Source organism: Corythoichthys intestinalis, chromosome 2 (assembly GCF_030265065.1).
Source record: "Corythoichthys intestinalis isolate RoL2023-P3 chromosome 2, ASM3026506v1, whole genome shotgun sequence".
Taxonomy (NCBI): Eukaryota; Metazoa; Chordata; class Actinopteri; order Syngnathiformes; family Syngnathidae; genus Corythoichthys; species Corythoichthys intestinalis.
In genome coordinates, this window is record NC_080396.1 from 72,127,313 (window position 1) to 72,145,255 (window position 17,943).

At 37.7% G+C, this 17,943-nt stretch overlaps 1 protein-coding gene across 9 annotated transcripts in view; it reads right to left on the minus strand.

Annotated features, from left to right (window-relative positions):
* The window catches only part of LOC130930836 (muscleblind-like protein 2a), a 102,167-nt gene that overhangs the window by 17,860 nt on the left and 66,364 nt on the right, over positions 1-17,943 (minus strand). For 8 of the 9 annotated variants that reach the window (XM_057859047.1, XM_057859064.1, XM_057859102.1 and 5 more), the window contains exons 6-7: positions 8,147-8,200; positions 6,465-6,615 (exon numbers count right to left, since the gene is read on the minus strand). In XM_057859047.1, the coding sequence (XP_057715030.1) occupies positions 6,465-6,615; positions 8,147-8,200 (205 nt within the window). The remainder of the gene's footprint in view (positions 1-6,464; positions 6,616-8,146; positions 8,201-17,943) is intronic. The other variant, XM_057859092.1, reaches the window with a different exon arrangement.

The following is a 17,943-nucleotide window of genomic DNA, read 5'->3' on the forward strand; positions in this document are numbered from 1 at the left end:
AATCCAGCAGTGACTGATTGCTGACAGCCCTTCAAGTGCAATTGGATTGTACGTCTATTGCCGTCATATGCAGGTAATGAGTTAATTATCGATGATTAATGAGTCAATGCGTAGTTAATTCGTGATGGGCAAAATGACGCCTCGTGAACCAATGAGACATTGTCTTACATTATGTCAGCCAAAGGTTATTTACTTGATGTTTCATTCATACCAGCTCTCTACAGGTGAAGAAGGTGTATACAGCGGATTAAATCTTGAAATTACTTCAAGAATGGCCCAGATCCCACTATTTATTCAACACACTTTGCATACACACGTACATTACATCTGGGACTAAATATCATTTGACGATGTATCAGGATACGAAATGGTATGACACGTAATATTACGAGATTAAATTCGTAATACAGGTAGTTACGAACGTGTCCCATTCCTACGTTGGTGACGTAACCCGAATTTATGCGCAAGTCGGAATTAACACTTTAAGTACCCCTAAATACCGTAATTTCCCGAATATAACACACACTTTTTTTCCCCAAAATCAACTTGTAAACTCATGGTGCGCATTATAAACGGGTACATGGATGGAGACAGAAATATATATGTATTACATATATATATATAAACCGATTTTTTTTCATTGACACGGCCACGTTGTGTTGAAGAAACGTATGCGGCGACCCGTTGCCGACCATTACGGTACGTGACGTCACCGTTTTGTTTCGGTAATACTTCACTCTAATCGGCCGAATGATTTCGTCTGTGTTAAATTCTGCTTTTTTCACTCTTCATAAAGCACAGAATTTAGTTTCTTGAACTCATTTGAGTCTATGTTTATTGCAGCTCCGCAATTCGGACCATAACAAATGTAAGGACACACACTTCCTGTGTCCGTCAACTATATCGGTCCCTCGGGAAACTCAAACCCAAATAACAATAGTTCCTTTTGTTACTGTCGTGTTGACAGCTATGAGCTCTCACGGATTTCCGACTTACGTTCTCACTTTCATTTTACCGTATCAATCCATGGAAGAAACATTTATTCATCATGAGGAAACGAGCAAGTTATACAGCAGCCTTTAAAAGAAAAGTCACATCTGTTTTGTTTTCTCCTAGATTCTGGTAAGTTGGAGAAGTTGTCAAATCATATTATTACCGTAAATATTGTCAGTTTACGGTAATGTTTTGAACTACCAATGTGCTATGCTTGTGCTGTGTTTCACCAGTCAGTAAAATGACATCTCTGTATCTGTACACAAGCTCTGTTTTCTTCTAAAATTAGGGTGCGCGTTATAAACGGGTACAATAATTTCCCCTAGATTTTACAAGTAAATTTGGGGTGCGCACTATACACGGGTGCGCCTTATATTCGGGAAATTACGGTACCTCCCAAATCTCAAAATAACTGTCCAAAAACATGTATCATACGTCATTGCACAGTCCGTGCCAAGACGTTGGAGCTAAATCCTAGCTAGACAGCAAGCTAAGCTCTGAACTAAACTCTTAACTAATGATGTCGACTTCCGCATGGTTTTCTGACTTTATGCAGCTGCTACATCAACACTTGCAGAACGATATTAAAATGAAATGAAATCCATTTCATCTTCAAGAACAGCAATTCAAATTTGCGTTTAAAAGTAGCTGCTGATACAGCAATAACAAATGATTAGAATGTATCAGTTAGCGTCCACACATCATTAAAAACAATCACATAAACTCGCCCCAAGTATTCGACCGCAATTTAAAACGCACAATAAACACTACAAAAGGGGTGATATACCGCCGTCGCCTCTGGATGCTTCACACGCAACAAATGTCTTTCCCCTCTCTCTCTCATTCAGCTGCGTGACTTCTTCGTGTGCGCAAATACGTTCTTCTTCCTGTGTACTAATAGAGACAAAATGGCAGACGAGACCCCGGCGTCGTAAAGTCGAAATCACGTAAATCGGGTACGTCATAACATCCCGTGCTGGCGATGTAACCTAGATTTCCGCGTAAATCAGAATGAACCCTTTAAATACCTTAAACACCCTTTAAATAAATAAAAACCATCCAAAAACATGTATTATACGTCACTGTACTGTCCTCGCAAAGTCGTTGGAGCTAAGTCCTAACTAGACAGCGAGCTAAGGTCCGAAATGACGATGTCAGGCGTCCGTGTGGTTTGCTAACTTTATGAAGCTGGTCATGATATCAGCTGCATGACTTGCCGAATGAAACTAAAATAAAATGAAATGGAAATCAGTCTCATCTTCAATAACAACAATTCAAATTTGCATTTACAAGTAGCTGCTGATACAGCAATAACAAATGATTAGCACGTATCAGTTAGCGTCCGCACATCATCAAAAACAATCACATAAACTTGCCCTAAGTATTCAACTACAATTGAAAACGTAAAATATACAGTAGAAAAAGGGGTTATATACAGCCGTTGCCTTTGGATGCTTCACAAGCAACAAATGTGTGCGCATTCTGTCACCTCTGCCACTCTGTGTGCGCAACGCGTGTGTAGGGTGGGCGGGCGCGTCTGTACATGCATTCACTTCCTGTTCTACGCTTCCTGCGCCAAAATAAAAGCATGCATAACGAAACAAAAGTCGGCATTGAAAAAAAAACAAAAAACCCAACAACCAGACGCAGGTGTCGTAAAGTCGAAGCCTCGTTCGTCGTCACCCAGGGACTACCAGTATTACGAGAATGAAGTCATATATTGTAAAAATAAAGGACTTAAATTGTAATATTGCGAGATTAAAGTCGTTTTGTTGCTTATTTTAACGTTACGTGAACTTGAAGTGGTTTAGTTTCACGAGCTGAGATTTTTACCAACGTAAGGTTTTTACCAACACAAAACTACTTTTGGCGTACTATTAGCAGATTGAAGTGATATTAGGAGGGAAAAAAGTCAAATAATGAGATTAGAGTCGTTATATTAGTTATAGTTATGTTACGTGAACCGTAAACTTTTGGTGATGTAAAGGTCTGTCTGAACATAATACCGCATTAAAAGCAGTTTAAGGGCTTGGCAATGGTTACTTAATTTGACTCACTGTATCAGTTTATCCAAGATGGCTGACACTTAGCACATGCGTAGAAAACTAATGCTGCCTACATATGGTGTCATAATTATGGTAAATACCACTTGTCGAGTCGAAAATTACTCGTGACTGCTGCCTCAAGTTGTATTTTTCCATAGACTTCACCATCAGTTCACAAGACAGGTCCTACAGACATTGCACCACGCCTTCCCATAGGGGACCGAGCCAGGCAGAGCGTCGCACAGCTTTCACTGCTATAAACTCAAACACAAGCTGTGTTCAAACACAGGATTTAGGTGGAAAAGGAGGAAAGTTTTACTGCATACAAGCAGGCAGGAGTGTCTCAAGAGTCATTTGGTTGAGGATTCAAAGTAATTATTATATACAATAGCACCATGCATTGACTTCGAAACGTGAAAAAACGAATGGGGATAAATTAGCGCAACTTTAGCTTGAAATATTTACGTAAAATTAACGATGACTGCCCGTTTTTTTTTTTTTTTGCTTTTAACCAAGAATCTAAACTCTTTTACGTTCATATCTATAGAAATTCTGGGATTTACTTATTTATTTACAAGAATTTTTCATTTAAAAGGCTCTTTGTTTTGTGATGGCCACCACGGTGGATTACACAATAGCGTAACTTTTTAGCTTGAAATATTTACGTAAAATGAATGATAACTGCCTGGTTTTTTGCTTTTAACAAATGATCTACACTGTTTTATGTTCATATCTATAGAAATTCCGGGATGAAGGCGTTTATTGACAAGAATTTTCAACTTAAAAAGCTATGGTGTTAAATCAAGGCCAAAAGTATTGTAATCTGAAAAAAAAGAAACGATTGAAAAAAATTATTTTTTTGAAACTGAATGTTTTATTCTTGAATCTTTCAAAAGCGAAAAAAAAGTTTTGATTTTTTTTTCAGTTCCAAAATTTGATATTTTCAGGTTAAAAGAATTTTTTTTCACATTCACATCTTTTTTTCACTTTCGAATCTTTTTTCCGATTTCAGATCTTTTTTTTTTTCAGTTTCAGTCGTGTTTTAATGCGGAGGGGTGGGGGGTTGACTTGTGAGACAGCCTATCAAAGTAACCCCAAATGATGCTGCCTTCAGGAAACGTGGGTACTTTGATGAATTATCACTGCACTCTCTCTCCACTTTATTTTCTTGATACCTGTAGTTAAAGTAATGCTAAGGGGGAGGGGGGGCTTAGTCTTTTGCAACTCTAAACGACTCTTGGTCAGTTATGATGAATTAAAATTGTAAAATATGGCAGGTTGTTGACTTTTATGGCTAATTGTCCGCCGAAAATGCCCCTCGGCCGACGACCGGCGCCTTGTCGCACCCCCCCCGCCGGGAGAGCGCTATACTCGGCTTATTGCACTCTTCGTGTGACCGGTGTTCTGTCAAATTTTCAACCCCATCAGAAATTGCAACTTTGTGTTAAAAATGGCCGCGAATACAGCCATTAAAAACACTACACTATAAACTTTCTTTATATAAAGGACTATTTACTTACGTTTGATCATGGACAGACATGAAGAAAAGTTCTCCTCAGACACATCCTGCCATGTTAGCTGCACAACAACTGCACGCCGCTCTCTGTTTACGTCTTCGCCGTGTAGTAAAGCATTATTTTAAGTGTTCGTTTATGCGTTATTTTTGTGTTGAACATGTGGCAGCTACGCGCTCCTCCGATGTCGGCCGTGTCCGTAGCAGGGGAACGAGCTGTAACTTGCTCGCCGCCGGGCGGGTTGCCGATCGGCGAAGCCAATCGACAACCAAACAGCTGTGTGACATGATCTCGCGTAGTTTTGAGTGATTTTTTGCTTCGAAAGCCGAGAATAGACTCTGAAACATTACTCGGTTCAGGTCAGCATGTCGGCTACCTGTCATGCCTCTTGGTTTGTTTACATTCTCCGAAGCCGGGGCAGGGAAATGACAAAAGCCTGACTAACTACAGTGCCATAACATATAGTCCGGGAGGTGCGACAATAAAGGTGAAGTTGACAGTTTTGACAATTATGGAGTAATTTTGCCATGTCGTACTGAATAAATGAATTTTTATTATTTCATATTCCATTTAGTACAAGACTGTTATTTGTCATGACCATACCATTTATTTAGCAATAGGCTCCAGTACCTCCGCGACCCTTTTCAGGAAAAGCAGCATGGAAAATGAATGAATGAATGAAAAAGAATATCCTGTAAAAATAATGGCGTAGAGAGACTGAAACAATGACATTTTCCGGCTCTCTAGGTCGCATTTTCCTCGTTCTAAATGATTCCCCCTCAATGGGTTGAATTCTAAATCAGATGAAACCATGACCCTGCTGACGTCATCCTCCTGTTGGGGACGCTAGAGCCCTACAATGGTAGGCGTGGCTAAACGGCGGACTAAAAGACTAATTTTCTCGTCATCTGCGCTTTGCCAAATTGTTGTATGTCGTTGAATCGTCTCAAAACATGATTCTAATTCACATAATAATGCTATTTAAGACTTTTTTTTATCCAGTCGTATGCACTTTAAGTTTTGATGTGAAAATTGAGTGATTTATTTGCTATTCAAAACTTGCACTAATTATAAAAAAACGATATTTCGGGCAAAAACTTATATGTTAAATATTACTATTGATCCCGAAAATATAGGTGATTATCTTTGCGTTTGGTGATTTTTGTGCATCTAGTGTAAAATTTGAGAATTTTATAGCCATTTCAATCAGGATTTTATTTGAGATCAACTTTGAATTTTTTGATGTCGCTGCTCATGGAGACTCATATACGCCTAAGGGAGATGCCTGTTTTGGTTTTAGGTCGCTAGCGGCTTTGGTTTTGAAAATATTTCAAGTTTTTAAAAAATACGCCCCCTACGGAGCGGCCTTGAACCCTGTGTCCCGTCAACTGATAGTGATAGTCTATGATTTTCCACTGGAGAACAGGAATTTTGTTATGATACCTGAGTTTCCCAAATGTGTGGCAGAACACGTACAACAAGTTGTGAATGGAGAGAAACTATTTGTTTTTTAAGAATATTTATCATCAATTTGCTAGCTTTTTTGATGCCAGCATTTAGTGTACACATTTATAAAACTCTTATTTTGTAACCAAGTGTTAGCTAAAATGTTCCATTACATACAAAACCTTACTGTCTGCATTTTGATGCATTCTCTTCTTATTGTAGTAGATGAATTAAAAGGTCTAAAAAATAAGGTCCGTGTCTGGTATTTTTTTTTTTTTTTTTTTGCTAAGACATCAAAAGCATATGAACAGGACATTCTCATAATTATCAGAGCATGTGAAGGCAGCAATAGTGTAGGCTGAACAAATAATGTATGGACAATGTCATTTCCTTCTCCTTCACCACAACAAGTTAACGTTGCAGTATTTGAAAGCGGTCTTTGGTGACGAGAGTTTGCGGTGCTTACCTGTGGGAAAGAAAGCAGGCTGTTGGAGCTGAGCGTTGGCCAGGGCTTGCTGGTAGTGCAAGACACTTGGGTTAAACAGGGAGCTTGCACCGTTACTTTTCTCCAGTGCTGCCCTCTTTGGTAACGGCTGTAGGACGCTGTGGGGGAACGCCTGCCCGCCGAGACACACACAACAAAAGGACGCTTCTGTTACAATTTGGGCATACTAACAGTAAAACAACCAGACTATCAAAAATTATCTAATCGTGTATTTAACATTACATTCGACAAGGTATCAAATAAAGTGCAGTTCCTAAATACAGTACGCTATTAAACTGCATTACAGTGTTTCACAAAAGCAAAAAGAGCCAGCTTAAACTTTTAACTCATTCACTGCCAGCCTAAGTACGCTATAATTGTATGTGTAGTATTCGCCGAGTATGTGCTGTGGGCGTTAGTCGATTTATATGACATGACCTCATTGGCTGCCATTGAGTGAGATAGAGACATTAGCGTGTACACAATAACGGACTAATTTTGTGAAAATTTAAGGAAAAACAACTGGGGAAAAACCCTCCACAAAAAACATTTTTAACAATCTAAAAAAAAAAAAAATATTAAAAGCAAGTGACAAAAAATATTTTAAAAAATAAATCATTTTTAAAAATTAATTACTTTTCAAAATAAATAAAAACATTTTTTAATCATTTAAACATTAAATCTAAAACATCAAATTACAATTAAAAAAAAAAAGGATTTTCAATAAATAAGTAAATAAAAATAATTTTTTTACATATAAATAATACATCTATAAAAAGAAAGCACCAGTAAAATAAAACATTAAATATAAAATTAAGATTTCTTAATGAATTAGTTTTCATAATAAATAAATCCATAAAATACATTTGAAACGATAATAAATAGAAATATTAACTGTAATAACGCAAGAACATATTAAAAAAAAATATACAAAAAAAATTTAATTAAATTTCAAAATAAATAAATGGAATAAATTTTATCGAAATAAAATGAATAATACAAGCACCAGGAAAATAAAACATTAAATACATATAAAATTAAGATTCAAAATCAATAAATAAATCAATAAATAAAATATATTTTTAACTAAAATAAATAGAAATATTAACTCTAATAAAGCAGGAACACATTTTAAAAATACAAACTTTTTTTAAATTAAATTTCAAAATAAATGAAAGGAATACATTTTATTGAATTCAAATAAATAATACAAAATATTAAGCAAGCAACAAAAAATTTATTAAGAATTGAATTCAAAATATTTGAAAATTTCTTATTTGCCAATAATTTTTTTTTTTTTTTACATATTAAAAATACAATAATTTAGATTTCATAATTAATTTTCAAAATAAACAAACTAAAATCGACTTTTTAAAATTTTGAAGGCTGGCAGTGATGATCACGTTACGATGCCATTGACGGCAACAGACGACCAATGGGAGGGTCGGCAGCGAATAAACGAACGTTCGTTCCCTGCCGACGTCTCCCGCTTCCAATGGATCGGACGTCTATCATCATCAGTGGCTGTGAAAGAGTTTAAAAAACCCATTAACGATGATCCACATCCAATCCAGTCAAAAGGAATTGGATGTCTATCGCCGTCAATGGTAGCCAAAGTGTTAAAGACGCTAGCTGCAAAGCAAAAAGGTGAAAGGTCAAAGTACCAGGTCTACAGCTGCCTCGAGGGGTCGCTTCATTGCTTTGGCAGTCGACTGAGTCTTTAATTAGCAGGCAGCGAGCACATGATGGCAGTGGGCCAATGGGATTCAAGCGTATTAACATACAGCAAGCAGAGGTGCATCATGGGGGACAGCATTGCATTGTGGGTAGGTGAGAAGGAGAAAAAAAAACAAAAACAAAAAGAATCTGAATGCAAGTAGAACACATACGTACAAAACCATAGGCATGCACAGAAATAAAATAAGGCAAACACTTTCAAATTGCCGTATTTTCCGGACTATAATTCGCACTTAAAAAAAAAAAAAAAAAAAAATAAAAAAAAAAAAAAATATATATATATATATTCTGGCTGAGTTTACGACTTACACCCTAGGTATTAAAAATGTTACGGTCTTCAGGCTATAGTTATTGGAATTCTTAACTTATTGTCTGCCATTCACGACACTAGACGTTCAATCCATTTGTGGGTGAGTGGCAGCGAACGAACGAGATTCGTTCTACTCCTCCCATTTCAAATGGATTGGACGTCTACTACATATCAGCTCATTTAAATTCACAGCAGGATGATTGGACGCCATATGATTGAACATCTACTAGTGATATTTTCATGCCAGTTCGTAGCAAGACAGCTAGACGCCGCACAATTAGCCGTCTATCATGCTCAACGTCACTGAAATACTGAATATGTTACGATAACGCATGCTAATGTTAATGCTTGTTGTCTCCCCCCTCCCTCAAATGCGACTTATAGTGCAAAAAGTACGGCAGTTCGAAATAAAATACCCAAAAGCTCTGTTTTACACTGCTGGCCAATAGTATTGGCACCCCTGCAATTCTGTCAGATAATGCTCCCAGAAAATGATTGCAATTACAAATGCTTTGGTAGTAATATCTTCATTTATTTTGCTTGCAATGAAAAAACACAAAAGAGAATGGGAAAAAAAATGAAATCATTATCATTTTTCACAAAACTCCAAAAATGGGCCCGACAAAAGTATTGGCACCCTTTGAAAAATCATGTGATGCTTCTCTAATTTGTGTAATTACCAGCACCTGTTACTTACCTGTGGCACATAACAGGTGGTGGCAATAACTAAATCACACTTGCAGCCAGTTAAATTGGATTAAAGTTGACTCAACCTCTGTCCTGTGTCCTTGGGTGTACCACATTGAGCATGGAGAAAAGAAAGAAGACCAAAGAACTGTCTGAGGGCTTGAGAAGCAAAATTGTGAGGAACCATGGGCAATCTCAAGACTACAAGTCAATCTCCAAAGACCTGAATACTCCTGTATCTACCGTGCGCAGTGTCATCAATAAGTGTAAAGCCCATGGCACTGTGGCTAATCTCCCTAGATGTGGACGGAATAGAAAAATTGACTAGAAATTTCAACGAAAGATTGTGCGGATAGTGGATTAAGAACCTTGACTAACATCCAAACAAGTTCAAGCTGTCCTGTAGTCCGAGGGTACAACAGTGTCAACCCGTACTAACCGTCGGCATCTGAATGACAAGGGACTCTTTGGTAAAATACCCAGGAAGACCCCACTTCTGACCCAGAGACATAAAAAAGCCAGGTTGGAGTTTGCCAAAATTTACCCGAGAAAGACAAAAATGTTTTGGAAGAATGTTCTCTGGTCAGATGAGACAAAAGTAGAGCTTTTGGGAAAAGGCATCAACATAAAGTTTACAGGGAAAAAAATGAGTCCTTCAAGGAAAAGTCAAACATGGCGGAGGTTCCCTGATGTTTTAGGGTTGCTTTGCTTCCTCTGGCACTGGACTGCTTGACCGTGTGCATGGCATTATGAAGTCTGAAGACTACCAACAAATTTTGCAGCATAATGTAGGGCCCAGTGTGAGAAAGCTGGGTCTCCCTCAGAGGTCATGGGTCTTACAACAGGACAATGACCCAAAACACACTTCAAAAAGCACTAGAAAATGGTTTGAGAGAAAGCACTGGAGACTTCTAAAGTGGCCAACAATTAATCCCATAGCACACCTGTGGAGAGATCTGAAAAATGCAGTTTGGTCACTTTCAAATCTCAGAGACCTGGAGCAGTTGGCCAAAGAAGAATTAAACTGGTTTAAAACTTCAGCAGAGCATTGTAAGAAACTAATTGATGGATACTGGAAGCGGTTGTTTGCAGTTATTTTGTCTAAAGGTTGTGCTACCAAGTATTAAGCTGAGGGTGCCAATACTTTTGTCCGGCTCATTTTTGGAGTTTTGAATAAAATCATAATGATTTAATTTTTTTTTCATTCCCTTTTGTGTTTTTTCATTGACGCTATTACTACCACAGCATTTGTAATTGCAGTCATTTTCTGGGAAAAATTGAGCATTATCTGATGGAATTGCAAGGGTACCAATACTTTTGGCCAGCAGTGTAGATCATTAGTTGCAAGATTAACAACAGTTGAAAGCAACAAAATGCGAAATCAACACTAAACCGATGCTTTATAGGCCTGGTGGGTGGCAGCGCCACAAAAGATAGTATCAAGAGTATTCAAATTTAAACGTGTCAGGTGGTATAATGTATACAGAAGTGCAATGGCGCCATCTTATGGTGGATACGTGAAGAAACCAGTCACCGCTCTTTGCCATTGCACTGAATTGTGTTGTAGTTTTTCTTGTTTGATGTACTGTATTACCTTTTTGTAAGACTCTTATCTTTATTTATCATTAGTATGAAAGCACATAATAGTCATCATTTCAAATTTCCTGTCAATGAACATTGCTTTTAAATATTTAACAAAAAATCAATCAGAATACTAAAGCTAATCCAGATGTTATTATGCTCCTCATCTTTAAATTTTCATTTAAAATGGCTTCCCAGTTAAAATGGATTGGACGTCTATTGCCGTCCACGGCAGCCAAAGAGTTAGCTATTTAATCTGAAGTCAAAAGGGATTTATAAAACAAAACACAAAACAATATGATAAAATAAAACACACCGGCTACAGTTATTTGATTTTATGCCACATTATTATTTCCTTTTTTTTTTTTAACAATTTGATTTAATTTTAAAAAATGTATTTTCAGGGTCCGCACACAGTTTTCACGGCGACAAATTTCAGGCACTTTTTCAGGCCTTTCAAAACCAATTTTCCAGTTTTATCAGTACCTTTTATTAGACCCCCAATTATTATTATTTGTTACGATGAAGCAAAATTATAATACGGTGTCTTCTCACAAGTACGCAAACTTCTTTCAAAATGTTATACGACCCCAGAGGCATGAAAAATTTTGACTTGGTTCATACCGCAGGTCTTAATGCACAAATCCGATTTTTTCGTGTCTTTCCGACTCGAGTGATGCATTAACTTGACGGAGAACGGGACGGATCGCATAAAAGTGGACCATTTCAAATCCGATCTGGGTCACTTTCGTATGTGGTTTATATCCGACTGGGCCACATTTTTCCAGAATGTGGCGGTGATCTGAACTGTCAAGTCTGCCAAATCGGAATTCATGCAGCGATTCCGTCAGCATAGAGCGAGGGCGGCAGCTGCTCATGTGTAATACTTGAATGGGCTAGATTGGCAAGGTAGTCTGAACGGGCATGCAAAAAAAACTGATTTGACAAAAAAATCGGAATTGTGCATTAAGACCTGCAGTATGAACCGAGCCTTAGTTTCAATCGTTCTGATTCTGAAACCCCCTGGCAGGGATGGTTCCTGGCGGTAGTCAGCGTTTTGTTGTTTTGTGGTCAGCGTTTTGAGATGCTGGCGTAGTTATAGCCAATGTTGTTAATAACGGCATTAGAGTATAACGGCGTTACTAACGGCGTTATTTTTTTTCAGTAGTGAGTAATCTAATTTATTACTTTTCCTATCTTTGCAACGCCATTACCATTACTGAGGATGTATAGGTGTGCGTTGCTATGCGTTGAAAAAAGTCTGAGAGACACAGACTCAACGAGACAAGCCAGGTTTGCTCGGAAGGTTCGCTACAACAGCCTTCCAGAGAAGTCTACTGCTTTAAGATGGCGGCTGTTTACTAACGCCGGCGAGTCTATTATATGACTTCCAAACATAGCAAAGGTTACCATCTAATTATTGCAATATCTGCAATACCCCTGTGTCTAGTTAAATTTAGGGTAAATAATTGGGCTAGGGCCAACTGTCCCAAAAACCCTTTGAACTTCACATAGTGTGACCTTTTCATGCCGCGTCGCTTCCTATTTTGAAAGCTTCGCCCTCTTCGTAGTCGCGTATTTGTCCTTCATCTTGTCACCTAATCACCTATTGTTTCCACCTGTTCCCTATTACCTTGTGTGTATATAATGCCCTAGTTTCCCTTGTCTTGTGCAAAAGTGTCTTTCTTCCCAGGTCAGTCACGTCAGCCTCTCGCCATAGCCTATCATAGTTATTCTGCATATTTATTGTTATCTCCATTTGGAACGCTTTGTGTTTTTGCCTTTCCTCCCTTTTGGAGTGCCTTTTTGTTTGAACTTTTGATTGTGGCTGTCCTGACTTATTCTTCCGTTTGGAGCGCTTTATGTTGGTATTTTTCTTCATCCCCGCATGCCAGCGGAAGAAATTTTGTTTTCTCAAGAAAAGTTTTTGCCTGAACCTCCATAGCTGACTCCGCCTCGTCGTCTCGTCTTGACAGACCTATGTTTTTTTGTTTTGTTTTTTTCATTAAAAAAACAAAACAAACCAAAACAAAAAAAAACATGTAATGTAACACCAGTTACTTTGACAAGTAACTGATTACTCTTACATTCAGGTAACTGAGTTACTAACTCAATTACTTTTTGGGAGATGTAATTTGTAACTAATTAATTACTTTTTTAAAGTAATATTAACAACACTGGTGATAGCATACTGTTTGGCGGACGGAGATACACACGTCATGGCCGAGGAAACCTTGATAAATCTTGAAGTTTGGGACACTGGAAAAATGTCTCAAATTGCTAAGCTAAATGATATCTCGATGTGCGTTCGTGTGAAACTAAGTCAAAACAACAACAAAAAACGATTTAGTTCTCACCCCAACTGCTTAAGCTCTTTACAATGCTATTACAATCCCTCCAACTCCTGAAAATAAGATAAATGGCTGTTTTCTTGTGTAACATGGGTAGTCAGTCGAGAGCCAGAACAGTAGGCTGAGTCCTTGCTGCGACGAAGCGAAGCGGCGCTGTTGTGGCTTTTATTTAAAAAAAGTTATTTGTTTTCCATTTTTTGATTATTACTATTTAAATAACTTTTTTTTCTTCATAAATGTAATTTAACTCTATCTAAAATTATTTCTATATAATTTTTAATTCCCCGTCACAAAATGTGTGCACTAATACAACAATTGAATGTCAAATGGGGGCTGCAAAATATTGTCCTGTGGGGCACAATTGGCCCCAGGGCCGCAACTTTGAGACCATAATCATAATTTGTGCATGAGAGGGTTAATGTTACTTTTTTTGTATCTTTTCTTAATTGCGTCTTGCTGATTTTGATGATGTAAAGCACTTTGAACTGAAAGAAAGTGTGTAGCGATGCTTTGCTCTCACTTCCTATGGATTATTGGTCACTTCATTGGGTCATTTTTCTTGCCATTTGAGATAAAAGGCCATTAAATGGGAATGCTTTTGTCAAATTTAGGTGGGACTGGATGTTTTTGGGAAAAACCTTTATACAGTATACAACATTTGTGTGTATGTGTAGCAGGCTGTGGCGTGATAAACACTGAGGTTAGTTGAAGATGAGATGCAAAGGTAGCAGATGAGGGACCCTATGGCAAGCAACAAACAATGTGCAACACGCCAGTCGCAAAAGTGGCACTTTAGTTTTCCTTCTAGCCCTGCCACAATTAATTGACAGTTACAGTGCCTTGCAAAAGTATTCGGCCCCCTTGAACCTTGCAACCTTTCGCCACATTTCAGGCTTCAAACATAAAGATATAAAATTTTAATTTTTTGGCAAGAATCTTTTGTCAAGAAGAAAAGAAGAACAAGTGGGACACAATCGTGAAGTGGAACAAAATTTATTGGATAATTTAAACTTTTTTAACAAATAAAAAACTGAAAAGTGGGGCGTGCCATGTTATTTGGCCCCCTTGCGTTAAAACTTTGTAGCGCCAGCTTTTGCTCCAATTACAGCTGCAAGTCGCTTGGGGTCTGTTTCTATCAGTTTTGCACATCGAGAGACTGACATTCTTGCCCATTCTTCCTTGCAAAACAGCTTGAGCTCAGTGAGGTTGGATGGAGAGTGTTTGTGAACAGCAGTCTTCAGGTCTTTCCACAGATTCTCGATTGGATTCAGGTCTGGACTTTGACTTGGCCATTCTAACACCTGGATACGTTTATTTTTGAACCATTCCATTGTAGATTTGGCTTTATGTTTTGGATCATTGTCCTGTTGGAAGATAAATCTCAGTCCCAGTCTCAGGTCTTGTGCAGATATCAACAGGTTTTCTTCCAGGATGTTCCTGTATTTGGCTGCATCCATCTTCCCGTCAATTTTAACCATCTTCCCTGTCCCTGCTGAAGAAAAGCAGGCCCAAACCATGATGCTACCACCACCATGTTTGACAGTGGGGATGGTGTGTTCAGGGTGATGAGCTGTGTTGCTTTTACGCCAAACATATTGTTTTGCCTTGTGGCCAAAAAGTTCAATTTTGGTTTCATCTGACCAGAGCACCTTCTTCCACATGTTTGGTGTGTCTCCCAGGTGGCTTGTGGCAAACTTTAAAAGAGACTTTTTATGGATATGTTTGAGAAATGGCTTTCTTCTTGCCACTCTTCCATAAAGGCCAGATTTGTGCAGTGTACGACTGATTGTTGTCCTATGGACAGACTCTCCCACCTCAGCTGTAGAGCTCTGCAGTTCATCCAGAGTGATCATGGGCCTCTTGGCTGCATCTCTGACCAGTTTTCTCCTTGTTTGAGAAGAAAGTTTGGAAGGACGGCCGGGTCTTGGTAGATTTGCAGTGGTCTGATGCTCCTTCCATTTCAATATGATGGCTTGCACAGTGCTCCTTGAGATGTTTAAAGCTTGGGAAATCTTTTTGTACCCAAATCCGGCTTTAAACTTCTCCACAACAGTATCTCGGACCTGCCTGGTGTGTTCCTTGGTTTTCATAATGCTTTCTGCACTTTAAACAGAACCCTGAGACTATCACAGAGCAGGTGCATTTATACGGAGACTTGATTACACACAGGTGGATTCTATTTATCATCATCGGTCATTTAGGACAACATTGGATCATTCAGAGATCCTCACTGAACTTCTGGAGTGAGTTTGCTGCACTGAAAGTAAAGGGGCCGAATAATATTGCACGCCCCACTTTTCAGTTTTTTATTTGTTAAAAAAGTTTAAATTATCCAATAAATGTTGTTCCACTTCACGATTGTGTCCCACTTGTTGTTGATTCTTGACAAAAAAATTAAATTTCATATCTTTATGTTTGAAGCCTGAAATGTGGCGAAAGGTTGCAAGATTCAAGGGGGCCGAATACTTTTGCAAGGCACTGTATTTGACGTAAATTGACAACAGTTTTTGACAGCTGATGAATTGGTTAGACCAGAGACATTGTTGATGTAAAAATACTCGTAACTCGTTGGCTGCCATTGGCATCTACTAGTAATAAACTGATTTCAATTAACAGCAAATGCTTCATCCCTACCAACATGGCCGCGGACATGTTGGTAGGGGCAACGTCACCCTAATAACAAAGTGTATATATAAACATATATATGTAGCTCGAAAAGGGGTGCCAAGAAGTTTTTTTTTTTAAAATTAATTAATTTAATTAATAATTAATTAATTAAAATAAATGAATATATGTATATATGTATATATATATGTATATATTTTTTTTTTACAGTTGTGGTCAAAAGTTTACATACACTTGTGAAGAACATAATGTCATGGCTCTCTTGAGTTTCCAGTTATTTCTACAACTCTGATTTTTTTCTGATGGAGTGATTGGAACAGATACTTCTTTGTCACAAAAAACATTCATGAAGTTTGGGTCTTTTATGACTTTATTATGGGTGAACAGAAAATACATGTCCCTTGGCCATTTTCACTTCAATTAGGCGCTTTTGGTAGCCATCCACAAGCTTCTGGCAAGCTTCTGGTTGAATCTTTGACCACTCCTCTTGACAGAATTGGTGCAGTTCAGACATGGACTTGTTTCTTCAGCATTGTCCACAAGTTCTCAATGGGGTTTAAGTCAGGGACTTTGGGAAGGCCATTCGAAAACCTTAAATCTAGCCTGATTTAGCCATTCCATTACCACTTTTGATATGTGTTTGGGGTCATTGCCCTGTTGGAACACCCAACTGCGCCCAAGATCCAATCTTCGGGCTGATGACTTTAGGTTATCTTGAAGAATTTGAAGGTAATCCTCCTTCTTCATTATCCTATTTACTCTCTGTAAAGCACCAGTTCCATTGGCAGCAAAACAGCCTCACAGCATAATACTACCACCACCGTGCTTGACGGTAGGCATGGTGTACTTGGGGTTAAAGGCCTCACCTTTTCTCCTCCAAACATATTGCTGGGCATTGTGGCCAAACAGCTTGATTTTTGTTTCGTCTGACCACAGAACTTTCCTCCAGAAGGTCTTATCTTTGTCCATGTAATCAGCAGCAAACTTCAGTCGAGCCTTAAGGTGCCACTTTTGGAGCAAGGGCTTCCTTCTTGCACGGCAGCCTCTCAGTCCATGGAGATGCAAAACACGCTTGACTGTGGACACTGACACCTGTGTTCCAGCAGCTTCTAATTCTTGGCAGATCTGCTTTTTGGTGATTCTCGGTTGAATCTTCACCCTCCTGACCAATTTTCTCTCAGCAGCAGGTGATAGCTTGCGTTTTCTTCCTGATCGTGGCAGTGACAAAACAGTGCCATGCACTTTATACTTACAAACAATTGTTTGCACTGTTGCTCTTGGGACCTGCAGCTGCTTTGAAATGGCTCCAAGTGACTTTCCTGACTTGTTCTAGTCAATGATTCGCTTTTTCAGATCCATGCTGAGCTCCTTTGACTTTCCCATTGTAGCGTTTGTGGGCGTTTGCATCCAATGAGCCCTATTTAAATGGCCTCAGAGAAGTCAAAATTGCTAATTCGTGTTGCTGTATGTATATTTTTGACCTAGCAGATTTGATCACTTTTTCTGTTAATCCATAATAAAGTCATAAAAGAACCAAACTTCATGAATGTTTTTTGTGACAAAGAAGTATCTGTTCCAATCACTCTATTGGAGAAAAATCAGAGTTGTAGTAATAACTGGAAACTCAAGAGAGCCATGACATTATGTTCTTCACAAGTTCTTCACATATATATTTATGTATAAAAGAGAAAAAAAAATCTTATTTTTAAATTTTGTATATTTTATAAATACTATGTGTATATATATACATATATACTGTGTGTGTATATATATATATATATATATATTCATTAACTACGAAAACAAAAAGGAAAATACAGTAAATACCCTTTTATATATGTGTTTATTCATTCATTCATAATTGATTTTATTTCTCAAAAGAAAAAAAAAGTAAATATTCATTTTATTTCTGTATTTAATTGTTTTTTTCCAATTTAAAAAAGTTTAAACAAACAAACAAACTATAAATAGGTATATATATATATATATATATATATATATATATACATATATATATATATATATATTCTACGATTTTTCAGTCCTTGTTGAAAGCAGAAGATTATTTATTTATATTATTTTAATTAGTTAAAATGAGATACTTGCAAACATCTGCTTTTACTTTGGAAGACAACTCACTGCAAAAATAATCTATTTTTGGAAAAAAAAA